This window comes from Eschrichtius robustus, chromosome 2 (genome assembly GCF_028021215.1).
Source record: "Eschrichtius robustus isolate mEscRob2 chromosome 2, mEscRob2.pri, whole genome shotgun sequence".
Taxonomy (NCBI): domain Eukaryota; kingdom Metazoa; phylum Chordata; class Mammalia; order Artiodactyla; family Eschrichtiidae; genus Eschrichtius; species Eschrichtius robustus.
The window spans coordinates 31601258-31618931 of NC_090825.1; the positions used below are offsets into that span (position 1 = coordinate 31601258).

The following is a 17674-nucleotide window of genomic DNA, read 5'->3' on the forward strand; positions in this document are numbered from 1 at the left end:
CCCCCATTCACATCTCTCAGTTTTTAGGGTATTCAGTTATAGCAACCAAAAAGTAATATGTTATTACTGTTTTGTATTTGGTTAGTATTTAAGAGCTTTTGAATTTATTGTTTCTATGTTTCTTCAACTAGGCACCTGCACATAGGAAAAAAAATTCAGAGGGTTTCCCTCTTAAAAACATCACTTTTCATTTTCATAAAAATGTTGCACAGTTAGAATTTGTCTTGCACAGGTTAATTCTCTTGATAACATGGACACGTATAATCCAAAATATTAACATTCTTAATAGAGGAACAAATGCTACCCGTGGTTAAAATTAATAGAATCCTGTCATAACTCAGTATCATAATTATAAGAGTTTGGATATATTCAAATCACATTCCCTGAAATTTTACCATATACAATAAAGCCTGACATATCAATGAACAGAATGTTGTTCTTTAATCCATTATCAGCATTAAAAATAGTTCCTTTGTATTATAATTAGCATGACTATGATCATGTAATAGTTAAGACAAAAGTACTAACTGAAAAGGAATAAAAATCTCACCACCCTATTGAAATAAGAGGTTTAAATATTAATAGCCCTGGTACATAATCCATGGAGGTATAAATAGACCAAATTCAAAACAAGCCATTAACGATGATATTCTAAGGTCATGTCTAAAAGCTGCATTTCCAGTAAGTTTAGTCACAACTTATTTTCTTTTGTGAAAGATTTTCTCCTGGATATAAAAAATAAAGATGGGCATGCTACCATGAAACGTTGTTTCAGCAGGAAATACCAGTTTAAAATAATGCTTTGAAGAAAGAGTTTATCAGGAGAATGAGTGCTTATCCTAGTCAGTTAAGCTCACACATCAATGTGCTGTTGATTTACTAGAAACACTTGGTTGGTACAAACATGTCCCACGTTGTGTACCCATCAAATAAAAAGATACTGTGAACACTTAAAATTAGGTTGGAATAAGATATCTAGTGATGCTTCTGCATGAGTCTTTCTCAAGTTTTCACTCAAACTGTGGAGTCACTTCTAGAGTAGATTTGAATCTTCAAGCCAATGGTCTCAGACCTACACAAGCTAGATCTTGACACATACCACCTTTCAGGAAAACTCTGTTGAATCTGCATATTCTGGGATGGAACTCAGTCAATAAAAAATTGACTGAACTTCTTCCACTGATTAGCTAATGATCCTACATTTGACTTCTGAGATGCCCGATTTTATACTTTCAAAATAAGGATAAAAAGGCATTTTATAAAAGATATACAAATTTTAACATGGTTCAAAACAGAAAACAGTAAAAATTAAATAGAAAAAAAAAGTTTTATCTGGTTATGTGCCTGAGCAGTAGAAAAATGTGACATAACATTTTCTGCATATTGACAGGTTAGGGAGTACTTTCATTTCAAGCTATCATAAAATTGATTCCAAATTCCTTTTGGAAGAAAGTGTTCCCTAGTCTCCACTAAACTACATCTAATTATTCAAATACAGAAAGGCCTGTAATGTTCTTTAAATATGGACGGTACGAAGACAATTAAGAAATTACAGGACTGATTTCCAACAAGAATACAAGTTGCATGAAGGCTGAAGAATGTGACTTTTACCACAGTTTCCGAGAGTGCAAGAGGAGTAGACGTTCTCAACGCAATCCTTCAGATCCGTGAACCATGAAAGCAATGCTGGTATGGAAAATGAGGCTGAAACTTTTCCGTGAATGGCTGCGTCTGTGTCTAAGCTGCAGGAACAAAGCACCTCTATCACCTAAGCACATGAACACCCAATTCAACTATCCAGATACTCGGGCCATCGTGTCAAATCCAGGCTTCTACAGGTTCAGCACACTGAAGACTTCAACTGTATACGGATGCTAATCCATGCAGTACATAATTTACAAGGTCTGTCTAACGTCAAAAGCCTCGCTAAGGCCTCCAAGAATACTTTTATGTTCAATATTGTTTATTTAAGATGGCCACGCACAAGAGAAATGCAGTCAAAATGACCACCAGAATCTCCATTCCTCACAAGGGAAGCTTGATCTGAAACTGGCTGATAAGTTAACTGGCTTGTAGGAGATGTGAAAATGTATCCTTTACACAGCACTAATCAAGACATAATGGGATATACTTCTGCGTCAGACATTTAGAATTTTCTAACCAATGATTGGGTTCTAGCTGGAAACTTTAGCAGGAAAGAGGGGTTTCCCAATTATTCTCCCAGTCAGGAAGCGCTGGAGGGAACACAGCTAGCCTCCCCTTCTAAGCAGCCTTTGGTTAGCCCTCCCCCAGAAAGAGGAGCTAATGTGACTGGACAGAGAAAGGCCCTATTAGACCACCTGTCACCCGTGTGCATGGTCCTGGCACTGACAAACAGTGCACGTTTACCAGGGTCTCCAGTGCCACAAGCAACCAGAGATATGTGACAGAGGGTGTTTTCTCTCTCCCCAGCTCCCTCCCCTCGCCCTGTCCCCATGTGCCCAGGTGGGGCAGGGGTTGGGAAGTAATCCCTTCCCATCTGCAGAGCAGGTCTGGCTATCCTCAATTCAACGGGAAAAGATAAGGAAAACTGTTTTGACCTCAGACCTAAACCACACTCTTCTAAGCATATCACAGGTTATAAGGAGCCTGCCCAGACTAACAGAGTGATACTCTGCTTCTCATTAACCCAGTGATCCGGCGTATGGATCTCCAGAGGCAGGGGAGAGGTGAGCTGCACTCTGAATCTTCTTCATGCAGAAAAAGCTGTGAAGTCTTGGATGGAGTGATAGGACTCAAGAGCCCCGGTGATATTCACCATTAGCCAAACAAATGAGTCATAATGTAGGTTAGATAGGGCTCTGGATACAGATGGTCACAGTTGAAACACATATGCATTAATGGCGGAGATCAAACAATCTCTTCTGGCCTTTTCCCGTTACCTCAGGTTAGTGGAGTTTAGATCAGTAAACTTCTACCTTGGCCAACACTTATCCTAAAGAGAGGAGGTACACGACTGGTGAGTTTTGATGGGGAAAAAGGCATGAGTTGGGGGCAAGAGGGGTGTGGTAACAACAAGCTTCTGCAGGGAGAGAAGGCAGGCCCAGGTCTGAGTGTCTGGGGTGGAAGTAAAGGGAAGGAGCCCAACAGGAGAAATGAGAAGACAGAGCGAACTGTTTACAGGTGGCTCTGGTTTGATATAATTTTCATTGTTGAAAATTTCTGTGAGCTATTATGTAGTTTTACTACACTATTTGTATACATAATTAATTGTATTTCACTCCACATGTTCATATATCAAGAAGCTCAGGAATTTAACTGAATCCTAGCAATTAAAATCAGGATTCATAAACAGAGTACCTAAACAGACTTTCTCCCTTGTCACCCTTATTGTGGCTTTTTTCCACAACATGGTTTTTACAACGATACATTACGGGCTAGAAAAAAAAAACTGATCCATTATGTGCAAACACATTACAGAACCTCAGATGATTAAAAAAAAAGGCATATCTTGACTTCTTTAGATCTTCCAAATTTTCAAGTACTTTGGCCTTAACTCAAAATACATAGACAACCTGAGGGCAGGGAAAATATACGCTTTTTAGATTTTCAGTTTGCTTTTCCAAGAACCACATTCATTCGAGACATCACTTATGAAAACCAGCGGTGGGCAGAGGATGCTGCGAGGACACAACTCTGGACGACGCCCAGAGCAACTGCTGCACCTTTAATACGGGTATGCCCACGGGTATGCCCACGGGTTCAAAGCCGTCTTATGATATTCCACATAAAACAGCCCTTGAGTAACTGTCCCTGTAAGACGCATTATCTTTTTAGTTTTACATGTAAAAATCTGAGGACTGAATCAGATAGTCTGGACTGATGACCCTTTAAGAGGGAGGAACTGCTAAGATGCACAATGAGGAGGAACACCTGCTAGAAGGTGTCAGAGATCGTCACTGCCTGGGCAACCGGGGCTCAAAGCATGGTCTTCTCAGGAGGGACTGAGGCCAATCCGAACTATACAGACGGCTAATGCCGCCAGATATTGCTTAGTAGTCACCTCAAATAGTAAGTCACTGGAATTACATGCTTATGAGGAATATTGAATTTGCTCATATATTTATAAAGCTGACACTGTCACCAAAAAACAAAACAATGAATTTTTTTTTTAAACTTAAGGTCTATAGTCCTAGAAATTTAGTTTTAAATATTAGGGTAACCTAATAAGGGAAGCTAGCATAAAAGCTAAAAAATAATGGAACGGTGTGAAAAATCTTCCAAAGCAAGAAAACATGATTCTGATTTGAGCTGGTCAGTGTCACGCTCGTTTTCCAAGTTTGTACCCCTGAGAAAACTGTTTGATAACCATTATACAGTAGGCACAGAAATCAACATACTTTATCAAACAAAACACTAAATAGGTGTTGCCGTTGATACATTAAAAATTATATTAATTTTCTTAAATGCTGTGGATAGAGGATAATGTTAAAAGTTTTAAAATCTGTGCTTGTTTTTCATCTAGAATGGAGCAAATGTCAGGCAAATAAACATCATCTGTTACTCTGACATTTTTCTCCCTTGCCTGCAAATCTGCTTACAATTCCATAAGGTATATGCATGAGAAAACCTGATGAACAACAGAACAGAACATAGTTGCTGTGGGATTTGTTTTGCACGTATGGACCAGGCAGTATCCGTTATTGAAATGCTTCCTAAAGGTAAAGCAATGTTAGAATTCTTTGGCTCGAATGACAAATAGCTCCAAATTGTGAGTTGTGTGGATTGAATTTCTGAGTTATTGTACTTTGGCTTTGAGACCACATTAAAAGCACATTAACACTTTCAGTGTAACTTGCATGAGTGAAGTCCACCTCACTAGCAACACTTCACAGGATCCCTCCAAGGTGCCCAGTGCTGACCCGGCAACAGGAGCTTATTGAGATGGCAGACTGAAGTGACAGGGAGACACTGTTAATCGTTTGGTTTGTTCTGAAAAAAGTTTGTGAAGGACCAGCCTCCTCCATTAGATTTAGGAGAATCTTCATCCTTAGGAGGAATCAAAAATTGTCGGGAGTTAATGGAGCACGGACTTCCAAAAGAGACAATTTCACTGTTGCTGTCTGTGGACCCAGGTGAGTCTGGAGATACTAAGTTCCAAGTATTTACATTTGCCTGAGGTCTGTAACCTGCAGTTTTGTCTAAATCATCATCTGCAGCCAGATCTTCTACAGTAGAAGTAACGAGGAGGTGCATTTGTGGCTTATAGCCTGTCCCCACTACAGGGTCGTTTTCGGGTTCTTCCTCTGGTTTTGCCTGAGGCTGGTACATGGACTGAATGTCAATGTAAATGACTTGTGAGGCCCCTCCGGCTTCATCCGCTCCTGGGTTCACTATCTCTTCCTCAATGACCGGTGGACAATATGATACAACCACATGGTTTTCCGGTTGCGCATCAGTGCTATCTTCTGGACGCTCAGCTACTGGAGAAATTATTTCTGTGTCTTCTATTTTAGGAACTGTTGATCGAGTTTCCAGAACCTCGACATTATTTGGGGTACAAGGATTCATTTCCAATGTTTTAAGAGCACTGTTTCCCTGGAAATAAGTTTTAAAACAGGGATTAGGATGCCACAGAAAGCCGCTGCAATGCCTCTCCTACAAAAAGAAGCATTATTTTATAGTGTTTTTCACAGCTGCTTATAAAAATGTGTCTCTACTATTCTGTAGTGCATACTAGAGCAAAGCTACTTTCTTTTCTACATATCAGTATTTTCCTTGGTCTTAATAGTAGTGAAAAAAAGACCATGTACAAACAATTCAAAATGAATAATTTTAGAAGTTCAGCAGATGTTCAAGCACTGCTATTTTCTCAATACATTTTACTTTGGATGACACTGACATGTTAAAAACTTTTCACAAAAAACTAAAAAAAGGAAGTCAGTACTTCAAAGGTAAACGTAAGAAAATAAAGGATTACCTCACAGACACTCTTTTGAAACTGTAAAGCTTTACAATTTTCTGGATTTGGAATATCAGGGTAGAAGGTTTCTTTAATCCTTTAAATAAAGATGATTAAGTACATTTAATAATGATAAGATTATCAAATAGACAATAAATAAGTTAACAAGTTATCAGGCTTATTCTGACGTTTCATATGAATACTCTAATGAATATCTGAGATAAAAACGGAAGATCATTTTCAGCGTGATCAGTCACTAGAGTTTTCAATACAATGCACTGAGAGGTTCCTATCTGAAAAGCAGAAACAGTACTTCTATTACTAGAACTACAGTATCTTAGGTATCTTATGGAAATGGAGAGCAAAGAATTAAAATGGTGATTGTGCTATCAAGTCAAAAGTCAAATACGGGCATTACTCATAACCAAAATATTCATACTGCAGACTGGATTCAGCACAGTCAACTACTTGGGAACATGTTCGCATTATGTAGTTCTCTACTGCTCAAAACAGGCTCTGGATTATCAGAAAAAGGAAGGCTGTTAATCTTGAGCAAAAACTAAACACAAACAAAAATGAAATTTGCTTAGTGCCCTATCATATTTATAGCTGTTAAAAAACCTTTATTATTTGAAATTCCTGCAGGAAAAAGAAATGTTGTTAATGTAAGTCCGAAATGCTCTAACTTCTAAACTATCTCCTAACTTTATCTTTTTTTTTTGTATTGAAATCATTTTTTAAATGTGATTTTGGGTAATGAGAATATGGTTACCAAACAGGGTATTCTACAGTTCTAAACTATTACTATTTTGATTTATAAGCCAGGATTGCTAGAGTACATTCTCTTCATCATGAATGATGGCATTTTTAAGGCCAGTGAGGACAGTCTATGCATGAACATAGCCAGGTGCCACAAGCCCAGCCCAGGACAGCTCCTGCTGGCTGACCACGAGGCACTCTCTTACCCTACCTCACCTCACTCAGCTCACACCACTCCCTCGGCTGCTGCACCCAGACACACACGTCTCACTTTCTCTAGAAGATCAAGCTCTTTCCAGTTTCTGGGCCCTCACAGAATCTATTCTCTCTGCCTGGCACATTCTCTCCCTCTCCTTCCCCTTCAGGACCCTGCTGCAGTGGAACTTCCACAGGGATGCCTGACCACCTCCTGTGACGTGATTCCCCGCTATTCTCCTCATGCCGCCCGTGCCCTTCCTAGCACCCACTCACAATCTGTACCCATATATTTATTAAATGCTTATGGGTTTCACGTCCATCCTCCCCACTATCCCATAATTCTAATGACCATTCTTATTTCGTTCACCAGTATGTCCCCCTTCACATGGGAGGGGTCATTCTTATTTGTTGAATAAATGAATAAATGACCAGATTTTCTAAATAGGTCACCAGGACAAGTGATACCTCAATCATTAAGCTACATTTAATCTTGCATATAGCTATTGACCTATTTATGCCTGTAAATATTTTTTTAGTACAACTGCTATTACTTTAATTAGTAAATACAGTAGGGAAAAATTTACACTTTTACTTGGTTAATTTTAAAATTTTTAAATAATGTGCCATGTTCTTTCCTAATATTAACTCCAATATTAATTCTGACCAATACAAATATTTTTTACTACCTTGTTTCCACCAATAAGTTGTACTTATTTTTTAACACATAAACTAAATAATCATGCCCTTAAGGACAAAACAGCAAGAGTAAACCATTACCATTCTCGTTTCCGATAGCAAAGGATACTCGTTACCACTCCGACGATGACAGCCACTGCCACTGGGATGAGAATGGCAATAATCAATCCCACAGCTGAAAAGAGAATATTGCAGATATTAAAATCAACATTTTTAGTATGAACTAGAGAATAAATTCGCATTATCAGATACTTAAGTCAGTAGATTATTTGAAGAAAAAATCCAAACTGCTCCAGGGAAACTGAAAAACTATTAAAATATAACCTTAAAAAGTACTGTAATAATTTTTATACTAACACTTAAATTCTTCAGAGCAGCATTTCTCTACCTTGGCACTACTGACATGGTGGGCAGATACTTCTTTCCTGTGTGTTCTGCAGGGAGGAGGCTATCACATGCATTGTAGGAAGTTTAACAGCATCCTTGGGCTTCTAATGACCAGAGACCAGTAGCACCAACCAAAAATGTCACCAGACACTGCCAACTGTCCCCTAGGAGGCAAAATCACCCCCAGCTGAGAACCATCTCCACATGGTCCTTTATTTAAGGGCATGTATGAACTCCAGCCCAGGGCTAGAGAATAAGCCCGTGATCAAATGAAAGTTCTTTGCTGTTGACAAGCTAGTCAAGTCCATCACTCTTCTCTACTTTCCATCTCAAATTTATGAGCGTTGTGCTTTATGCTTTTTTTTTAAGGCTATTTCTTACACTCTTCCCTGGATATGTCAAAAATCACAGAATATTTTGGGTAAAAAAATTTTAAACCAGTTGACCGTTATATAAGTTCAACATGAATTTAGAACTCTAGACTTCAGAGGTACCCTTAATTCGTTAATTTCTTAAGTACACATTAGGCAATAACTGGTAAGAATAAATATGAAGTCATCTCATGGCCTTTCAATACTGCCCTCCACCCACTATAAACGTGTAACAAAACGTGAAATTTTAAAAAGGGGTGTTCCTATACAAACAAAAATCACTAGAAACACAATGCACTTAAGCTTGGAAAGCAACTCGATGACAACATTTAACTTACAATTTTCCTTCGTCACCACAAACATGCTCTTCTCTGGCCCCATTCCTCCATCTGTATAGGCTCGCAAGACCAGATGGTAACTTGTTTTACCTTGAAGATCAGCAATTCTCAGTGTCTTCTGGGATATGTCGGTAATATTCTTAACCTTTATGTCAGAACGACCTATTTTTAAAGTGAAGAAGATTATTACTGATCTATACCATTTTAATCACATGGTTTTACTCAAACCTGTCACATTCACACCCTTTTTAAATGAGTCTGAATGCTGGTCACCTCCAGGGCCAAGGCTCATGGAGCCAGCCAGAGCCATGTTCAAGTTCTACCTCTGCCAGGTAGTAGCTATGTTATCTGTAACTATTATTTAAACGACTCTGAACCTAAGTTTCTCTAACTATGAAATAGAATATCACGACTTAGCTCTCAGGGCTCTGTGAAGTTTTCGTGCACATTCTCTAGAATAATACCTGGCCTATAGCAGGCAATCAATAAAAGTCTCTTCTTTTTCTGTTACTAAGAGCATGAAAACCCACCGCAACCAAAACCCACTGGGGCAGGGACACTGTCACTCGGGCTGATCACGCCTGTGAGTCAAGTGAGAAACTCAAGGAAGCAAGATCATAAATCAACAGAGATCTCTCCAAACCACGCAGGAAACGAGGCAGTGCATCTGAGTTCTCAAATGAGAGATTAGAGAGGATGCCCTTGAACCATTTTGAAAGGAAATGTGGAGAATTGTTTAAATTATTAAATTATTTTTAGAATTTTAACCAAAAGAATGCAGTTTAATAGCCTAAAACTAAATCGTACGATACGGCTAAAAACAAAAAGTAGCAGTTCCCTGCCAGCATCTTTCCCCACCACGAACAATCACTTCAAACTCAAGTTACTGGTCTCTTTGGGTACTGACTTCCATATTTTGAAATAAACTTAAATTGGCAGTGCTTGATTTTTAAATATTAGACATTAGTTCTAACACACAACCACTACCCCTTCTCCCCTCGAGCCCACATCATTCATAGAGAAACATCAAAAAATTTGGTAACTTCAGTGTTCACATTGTAATGATCATATAAATACAAGTTACTACTAAGACAAACTGCTTGGTATGATCATGTTTCCTTTCTTATTTTTCTGTTGTTATAACTGCTTTTCTTCCTTATTTGCTTAATGTACCAATTACTGATTCGTCCAACACCCTCGAATGAATATTCCATACAAGTTTCCATGTGGTCCAAAACAACAACACCCCAGTGCCTCCGCTTCCCCCAGCTGCTACCCACTCCCCCCAGGCTGCTTCCTGGGGCGTCTGCTCTGCACTGGAAGTCTTCTAGGCGCTCTCATCCTAGAACTCCCTGCCCCACTATTTCCTTGGATTGACACACACTCTTCTGGGAGCTTCTGGAGAAGGGATACATGGGGGAAGTAATATGTGCAGCCTTCCATGTCTAAAAATTTCTTCATTCTACACTCACAGATAGTAGTACAGATACTACTATATCTGTAGATAGATTGGCTGAGTACAGAATTTTAGGTTGAAAATAATTTTCACTCAGTATTTTGAAGATGTAGCTGCGATATCTTCTAGTATCTGGTACATTTGTTGAGAGGCCTGCTACCATTCTTATTCTTGATCCTTGCACAAGAGATGCTTTTCTGATTGTTTCTAGGATTTTTTTCTTTATAGATCAGGTGCTCTGAAAATTCATGGTGACATACTTCAGCATAGATCTTTTTCTCTATTTATTTTACTGTGTGTTTAAGGGCACCTTTTACTGTATATACTGAGGTCTTTCAGTTTTGGGAAATTTTTTTCTTGTGCTATTACTTTGATAATTTCCTTCTCTCCATTCCACTCTTCTCTCTTAACAGAACTCTTATAAAGGAGGCCAGTGCAGGTCTTTGACTCAAACTCCAACTTTCTAATCTTTTACCTCCAAGTCTTCTCCTTTGCCTTTGTCTCATTTTCAGAAGAATTTCCCCATTTTTCATTTAATTTCTCCACTTGTACTTAATTCCTTAAAAATTTCTTTATCACATTTTTAATTCTAAGGAATTCTTAACTGTCTTCTGCTTGTTCTTTTTTATAACATCATGTCTTTTCAATAAATACAGTATACGTCAACTGTCCAAGGATAGTTTTGTTTTAAATTTCTCTGTTTTCCCACATTGCATCCATTTCTTCTGGTTTCTCCTGGTGTCTGTCTTTCAGGTTAGAAGCTTTCTCAATCATCTGGTTATCCCTGGCTGCTTGTCATGTTCGAGAGTGAGCCACTAAAAGGCTCACTGGAAGCCTGGTGTACATAGGTGGGGTTTACTGGTGGGTGGGCTTCACTTATATCATGGATGAGGAATGACCAGGTGGGTTCCTGGCTTTTCATTGGGATAATCCCCCAAATATCAGCATCTTTTATGTCTTTCCTCAGAAACCACTTACTCTAATCCTCTCATCTCCTGCCCAGAAAACAGGCCTAGCTGATGATGTCCTATTAAGCAGGTGGGAAGGAGGAAGAGGGAGAGTCACACGGTTTGCTACAGTGTCCCTTGTCTGGAAGCTCTCTGGTCCAGAATAAACCTGTTGTTCTCACGCAGGGGAGAGAGCACTCACATGAGCTACATGAAGCTGGTGTAGGACTTGGGGGTTCTAACTGCTCCTTACAGACTTACAATCAACTCCCGCTGTTCAGCCCAGATTCATCCTAACCATTGGCCTCCACTTCTGGCGCTGCAGGATGAACCAAATTACTTCTTACTGATGCCCAACTGTCCACCTAGACTGCCCGCCCTCCACTCCTCTAGGTCACTTGGCCCACTTCCACACCCAGCGTTTCCAAATCCTCTTCTGTGCCTCTCCAGTTCTCTGTGTCTTTGTGGCTTTATGCACTGTTGTTGTTTTTTCTCTATTTGGCTCTAACTTTAGTGACCAATCCACCCTAACTAGAAGTCTACATGTTAGAATTTTAACTGGTTCAAGTGTAAAATTTCAGAGCACCTGAGGGAAATTACACTAGAGTCTGGATGTTTGCAGAATCTGATATTTAGGGTTTCCCTCAACTTTGAAGGTTCAGGAAATGCAGAACTTAGTGGTCTGGGGGAGGCTCATGTTTACGCAGCTGCTCTCGGGACGTGACTAAGCTAATGCCCAGTTGTTCAGCATCTCCCTGTGGCGTTGTTGTTCTCTACTTGTCAGGCATTAAATATTATAATTAAAATGGTTTCTTTCCAAGGAAAGGTCATTAAGGAAAATAAAAGCTCTCAAATTGAAGAGATGATAAGCTTGTGTTGTTCAGCCATGAATAAAAAGCATCTGACTTCCAACAGAAATGTAATTTAGGGTTTAAAGCCAAAAGTCTGCACAAACATTTCTGTATTTGTAAATTTGAGGATTCTCAAAGGTCTGTGGACATACACTTACCACTTGTCAAGGACTGACTGTACTTTTTAAGATTTAACAGATACACACATCCCCAATCAAGTCAATTAAGTTTCCTAGCTCATTAAGGTCGTGGCTGTGTGGATGGCTCTTTGTCAGATAAAAGGAGATTCTGAAGCCATTCTTTAGGTTCCTGAGTTTTCTCCTCCATTAGTATAAGTACAGGAAGACCTTTTTTTTTTTTAAAGTAACCTTCATAAGATGCTATGTTATGGATCATGCAAGATTAGAAAGAGATGCTCTCTGTCCTGGGGGGCTCGCAAAGGCCTCAGAATAAATGACTTAAATGATTTCTGAAAGACTACATGCCATTGATCACATAATAAAATCTTAAAAATCTCATATTCATCAAATGACTGCATTTTCACTTCCTTATTTTTCAGAGCGTTCTGGAAATCTGTATAAACTACTCAGTAGCTTCTTTACCTCTTTTTTTTCTTTCCTCCTTTTTTTTTTTTTTTTGTAGTTAATAAAGAACTTCTAAGAAACAGTATACTTATTCTAGTAATTTACTTACCCGATTCCAAAACCCTCATCTTAGATGTGTCTCTCTCTCCTTTTTCAAAGTAAAATAAATACCCTCTTAAAAAGCCTCTAAGCTCTTCCACAGGAATTTCTTCCCATTTCACTAATATCGAATCTGCAGATGTATCCTCAACAGTAAAATTTGGTGCAACAACTGGAGCTGTAAAAGGAAAAAAGTCAATAGCTAAAGGAGGGTTTACTAATACAGAGCAAGACATTAAGGTTTAATGAGATTTCTAGCCTCAAAAACAGCTAAACTTGTAATGAGAACTTTATTTAATCATAAACTTTCACAGATACTATCACAAGCACTTTTGCTGTGAAGATACAAAGGTAGAACTTACAACTTGCAGACATAAAACATATCTAGGGAGGTAACCTATGCAAAATCTTTAAATGGTTACTAGAATAGGCTTTACTCATATTTCCCCTCTTCACTGATAGTCTTGAATAAGTTAATAGTTTTAAAACTTTGTATAAGTGTAAATTAAGTACTTTTGACATCCAAATTAAGATTTAATTTTCTTAATGACAACAGTAAAATTATGAAATATAAACATTAAACAAATGAAAAATAAGTAATGATAAATAATTTTACAGTTATCATACAAATTATTTTTCTTCCTTGAACTAATAAACATCTCAATTCAATCTATTTTTAGAATTCAATCTTAAAACTGATGTTGTTTTATAATTTCTCATATTACCTTGAACTCTAAGAAAACTTACCCATTTAACTTACCCAATTCTTCTACATATCCAATTATAGAACGTAGTAATTGATATCCTTGATTTCTGCACCCGTACACAAAAAAATTATATCTTACACCTGGTCGAAACTGATCTATAAGATGAACACAACCAGTAAACGTTCCTAAGTACATATTAGTATGAATATTTTAGAAATATCAAATTTATAACAACTCACTTTGAAATTTCCAAAACTAATTTTAAAAAGGTTACAGAAAATCCACATTTTCAAAATTGGTAAATATTCAGATTGAAAACTGACTCAAGAAAAATTAAACTCACTTCTGTTGTAATGAAAAGTTTAGTATTATAACATGACATCACCTTGAAGGGAAAAATTGGTAATCAAGGCTTTCATTTTGTTCCTTCAAATTAAGCAATGACAACTTCTTCCCAGATTTGGTCTAGGGTCAGTTTTCTAACCTATCCCAGGCCCATGTCATGCCTCTGAAAAAGCCCTTCCCTAACTAGTGTTATTTGTGGGTTGGAAAGAACCCACTGCTCTTCCCTTGTTCCAAGAAGCAGATACTAAAATGTCCACTCTACTTGGACACTTCAGTGTTAAAGGAAATGGGCCATAGAGTCTACTCTTTACAGCATCAGCATTTAGTGCCCTTGAGTTAACTCCACAAGACATACAAGAGAAGCACCTTAACTTTGATCCAAGTGAATCACTTTTAAATGCCTCCTCGATACAATGCAATGTGTAAAGTGTTAGGACCACAGAGGTGGATATATAACAAGGCCCCTGGCCTGGAGCAGTTGGCAGAGAGGTGGCAGGACAGATGAGGAGGGGTAACCATAAGACCCTGTGTTAGACTAGAGGGATCTATCACAGAGCCTGTGGCCCCTTCAATGAGGGACCAAGTGAGCCTAAGAAGATCAGAAAAAGCCACCAGGAAGTGATATTTGAACAGAGCCTTGAAGGGTACTTAGTAGCTCACCTGCAGTGATCAAGGAAGAAGACACTGCCTGGGGGAAAAATGGCAACCTATGGGATTGCATTTAATTTATGGAATACAATTATTCTAGTGTGGTTAAAGCACTTGCTCTCCGATTCAGAACACCAGTGGTCTGCAGGCTCAAAAATGAGATGGTTACCTCTAAAAATCACTCTGCAACTTTTTCTGGGGGGGACAAGTGTACTTGAGGTTCTGATTTTACACCACATGTATGTTAGTAAATCTGTACCTAGTTTTATATTATGATTATGCATACCAATATTCTATAGCGTTCTTCCGCCTGAAAAAGAAAAAAGAGCCTGAGGGGTTAGCGCATCAGGAATGTGTTTTGAGATCATAAAAGAGAGAGGATAGTTGGAAGAGTGGGTGACTGAATAAGAAAGGAATAGGAAACGTGCAGGTTTTGGCCACACCCTGTCCTAGCAGCAACAAATAAAAGACAAAATCCCCAGCCACTTAAAGCTCTGAATAGCTTTAAAGTTAAATCCTGGTGTGATCACATACTAGTTTTGTGACCTTGGGCAAGTTACCCAACTTCTCGGAGCCTTTGTCTTCTGAGCCACTACAGGGCCTTTGTTCACCTGCCTCAGCATCAAAAGTCCTCCTTTTCATCCTACAGGTCTCAGCTTAAACTCACATCCCAGATATTTCATCTAAAGAGACACCTCTTCACATCACTCCACCCTGCCCCAGTCCATTCTGATTATTCTCAAAGCCCAGGTGAGAAAGGAGGGAAGAGGGGTCAGAATTTATACAGAGAACACTACAACTGTGTAAGGCTCAGGCAGCTACACATGTTGCTGGTTAGTGACGTAAGCTGTAAAAAGGATAAAGGCAACCATCAAGTCATTGGCTAATTATTAACGTGAAGGAGTCTGGCTGTATTCCAAGTAGAACTGGAAAATAACCTGAAGCCACACGTAGGAATCCAATGACTGGGACTCATCCTTACCATGTGACAGTGAGCAAAGTAAACGAGCAGAACGTGCTCCCTGGGAGAGAAGGGACCAGCGGCCGCTTGCTCTCCTGAACTTCACTAACATGAGAGGGAGAGCCGAGAGGGGGAATGACGTCAAGAAGCTTCACTACCAACTGGTTCCAGAATTCCCACAGGTAAAGGCACAATCCACTCTCACCAGTTACTCAGAAGGAACAGTGATAGTGGAGAGAGGGCCAGAATTCCAAAGGACAAGGCTGGTTCAGCCAGTAGGTTACCACATACCCCTCCTGGTTGCGTCATCTCAAGGGCAGCCCACCATGCGGGGCTCGCGGCTCCTGAGCTGTCAGGCACTGGGAGCTGCCCCTTCCCTGCTACGCCCCTGCCGCCGCCCCCCCTGCCCCCGACCTACATCAGGGTACATGGTAACGGCTGCAACTCCTTTGTGCTCAGTAACCTGGGCCCTGGGCAAACAAGGGCAAAAAGATGGTGAGTGACACCATTACAATTATAAATAATGCTGTGTTGAACACTCAGGTGTAAATCTGTGCTGCTCTCGGATTACTTCTTAGAATAAACTCCTAGACAAGTAATGACTAGATCAAAGCCTATGAATGTTTCACACACATACTGCCACAAACTGCCTTCCAGAAAAGTTAAACCAATCCACACGCAGCCCAGCGGTGAGGGGACAGTCACTGCAGTGCAACCAGTCACTCTGTATGCTGCTCTTTTTAAAAGCATTTTTTTTGGTAGGGAGCACGCTGGAGTGTATACGGAAGTAGAAACATAATGGTGTACACATGAAACTTACATAATGTTATAAACCAACGTTACCCTTATAAAAAGTAAATTTTAAAAATATCTTTAAAGAACTTTAATTGCGAGACACTCACCAGATTCTATTATAGTTTCAGTGCTGTTCGAAGGGACTTTTTTCCAGTCCATGAGGCAGGGTTCAGACCGAGATGAGTTACACCACTTAATTACATAGTCACAAGTCACGTTGGGGTCATAATTCCAAGTGAGCAGAATCCCATTTCCCATTCTAACAGCCTGCTCTACTTTGAGATCATCTTCAAGAAAGAAGGATATATTACCAGTGTTAAAAATAATGTTTTAAGGTAAATCTCATGAAAATGGGCAAGAGTTATAAAAATCACTTCACCGTGCAGACATTGCAGAATAGTGCTAAACTAGATAAACCTTTAGCAAAGTTTAGAAGTGCTGCTCTGTTGTTTTCATCTTAACTATGGCAATTACCTGTGCATATATATTAACTCAGCAGATGGGAAAAAAAAACATGAAAAAGCACCTAGGATCAGGCAGTGACATAACTCGGTCGGGACACGAGGATCAAGAGCCATGAAGAATGGGGCAGAGGGAATACAGGCGCTAGAGGGTGGCATGGCAGCTCGGGGGCGGGGGGAGAGGCAGGCGGGAGGCTGGTGAAGAGCACGCGTGGGTGTCAGAATCCCCCGTCTCCTCGTCCACTGTGGGTGTGAGCTCCACGAGAGCAGACGGGGGCTTGTGCCTGCAACTCCAGCCCCGAGCACAGGCCATGCAAAGCAGGAGCACGATGACATGCAGTGAATGAGTGGGTGGGCCAGCCCCTCTCTTCCTTTCAAGGGAGACTGCTACCCCCCGGGGTGGGCTGAAGGCATTGTGAAGACAGGACAGTGATGAAATGCTGTGGGGTGGGGTAGGGTGGGATGGGATGGTCGGTGTGGGCAGAGAGGGGAAAGCATCCGCGGAGCACGGATGGGTGAGGTGCAGAGGTTGGCAGAAGGGGGCCGTGGTGAGGTTTGGTTTCCTCATCCTGCCAGATCTCAGCCTAGGCAATAAGGGAGGCCCAAGGTTAGGGGTGAGGAATTAGCATGGGTTAGGACAGCGTGGCCAAAGGGAGAGGGAAATTTTCCAAGAAATAGGGGAAAGAAGTAATTTCTCTAACTGATGTATATTTAACGGTTCAGTAAAAAGCCATGGAAAGGTTTTTTGAACAAAATTTGCATTCATAAGCAACTACTACTGGACACAAGACAACAACTTGGCTGGGAATACAGAAGACTTTGGATATGACAGCTTCTTGACTCAATGTGACTAAAAATCCACAAGGTAACCTGCGCTGAGGCTGCAAGGCCTCTGACGCGGGAAATCCTCAAGGAACAATGATTTGTTCAGAACTGCATTAACTGTCTGAAAGCTGATAGCCAGACCATTGTTAGTTCTGTAAATTACTGTGTCCTGACGGACACACAGAAAAGGTAGGAATATAGTTCTTGAATTAAAAGATAACATAGCAAGAGCCATTAAATACCTAATTTAAATCAGCAGGTTATCTTGCTATGGGCGTTCACATCTCTCTCCCTTTTCTTTCTTT

The 17674-nt window shown here is 39.9% G+C and overlaps 1 protein-coding gene across 1 annotated transcript in view; it reads right to left on the bottom strand.

Annotated features, from left to right (window-relative positions):
- Nucleotides 1–4416: 4416 nt before the first annotated feature.
- Nucleotides 4417–17674, bottom strand: part of LIFR (LIF receptor subunit alpha) — an 85380-nt gene continuing 72122 nt past the window's right edge. The window contains exons 14-20 of the mRNA XM_068535257.1: nt 16191–16370; nt 13388–13489; nt 12638–12805; nt 8691–8852; nt 7676–7769; nt 5960–6038; nt 4417–5577 (exon numbers count right to left, since the gene is read on the bottom strand). Of these exons, the coding sequence (XP_068391358.1) occupies nt 4954–5577; nt 5960–6038; nt 7676–7769; nt 8691–8852; nt 12638–12805; nt 13388–13489; nt 16191–16370 (1409 nt within the window). The 3' untranslated portion in view covers nt 4417–4953. The remainder of the gene's footprint in view (nt 5578–5959; nt 6039–7675; nt 7770–8690; nt 8853–12637; nt 12806–13387; nt 13490–16190; nt 16371–17674) is intronic.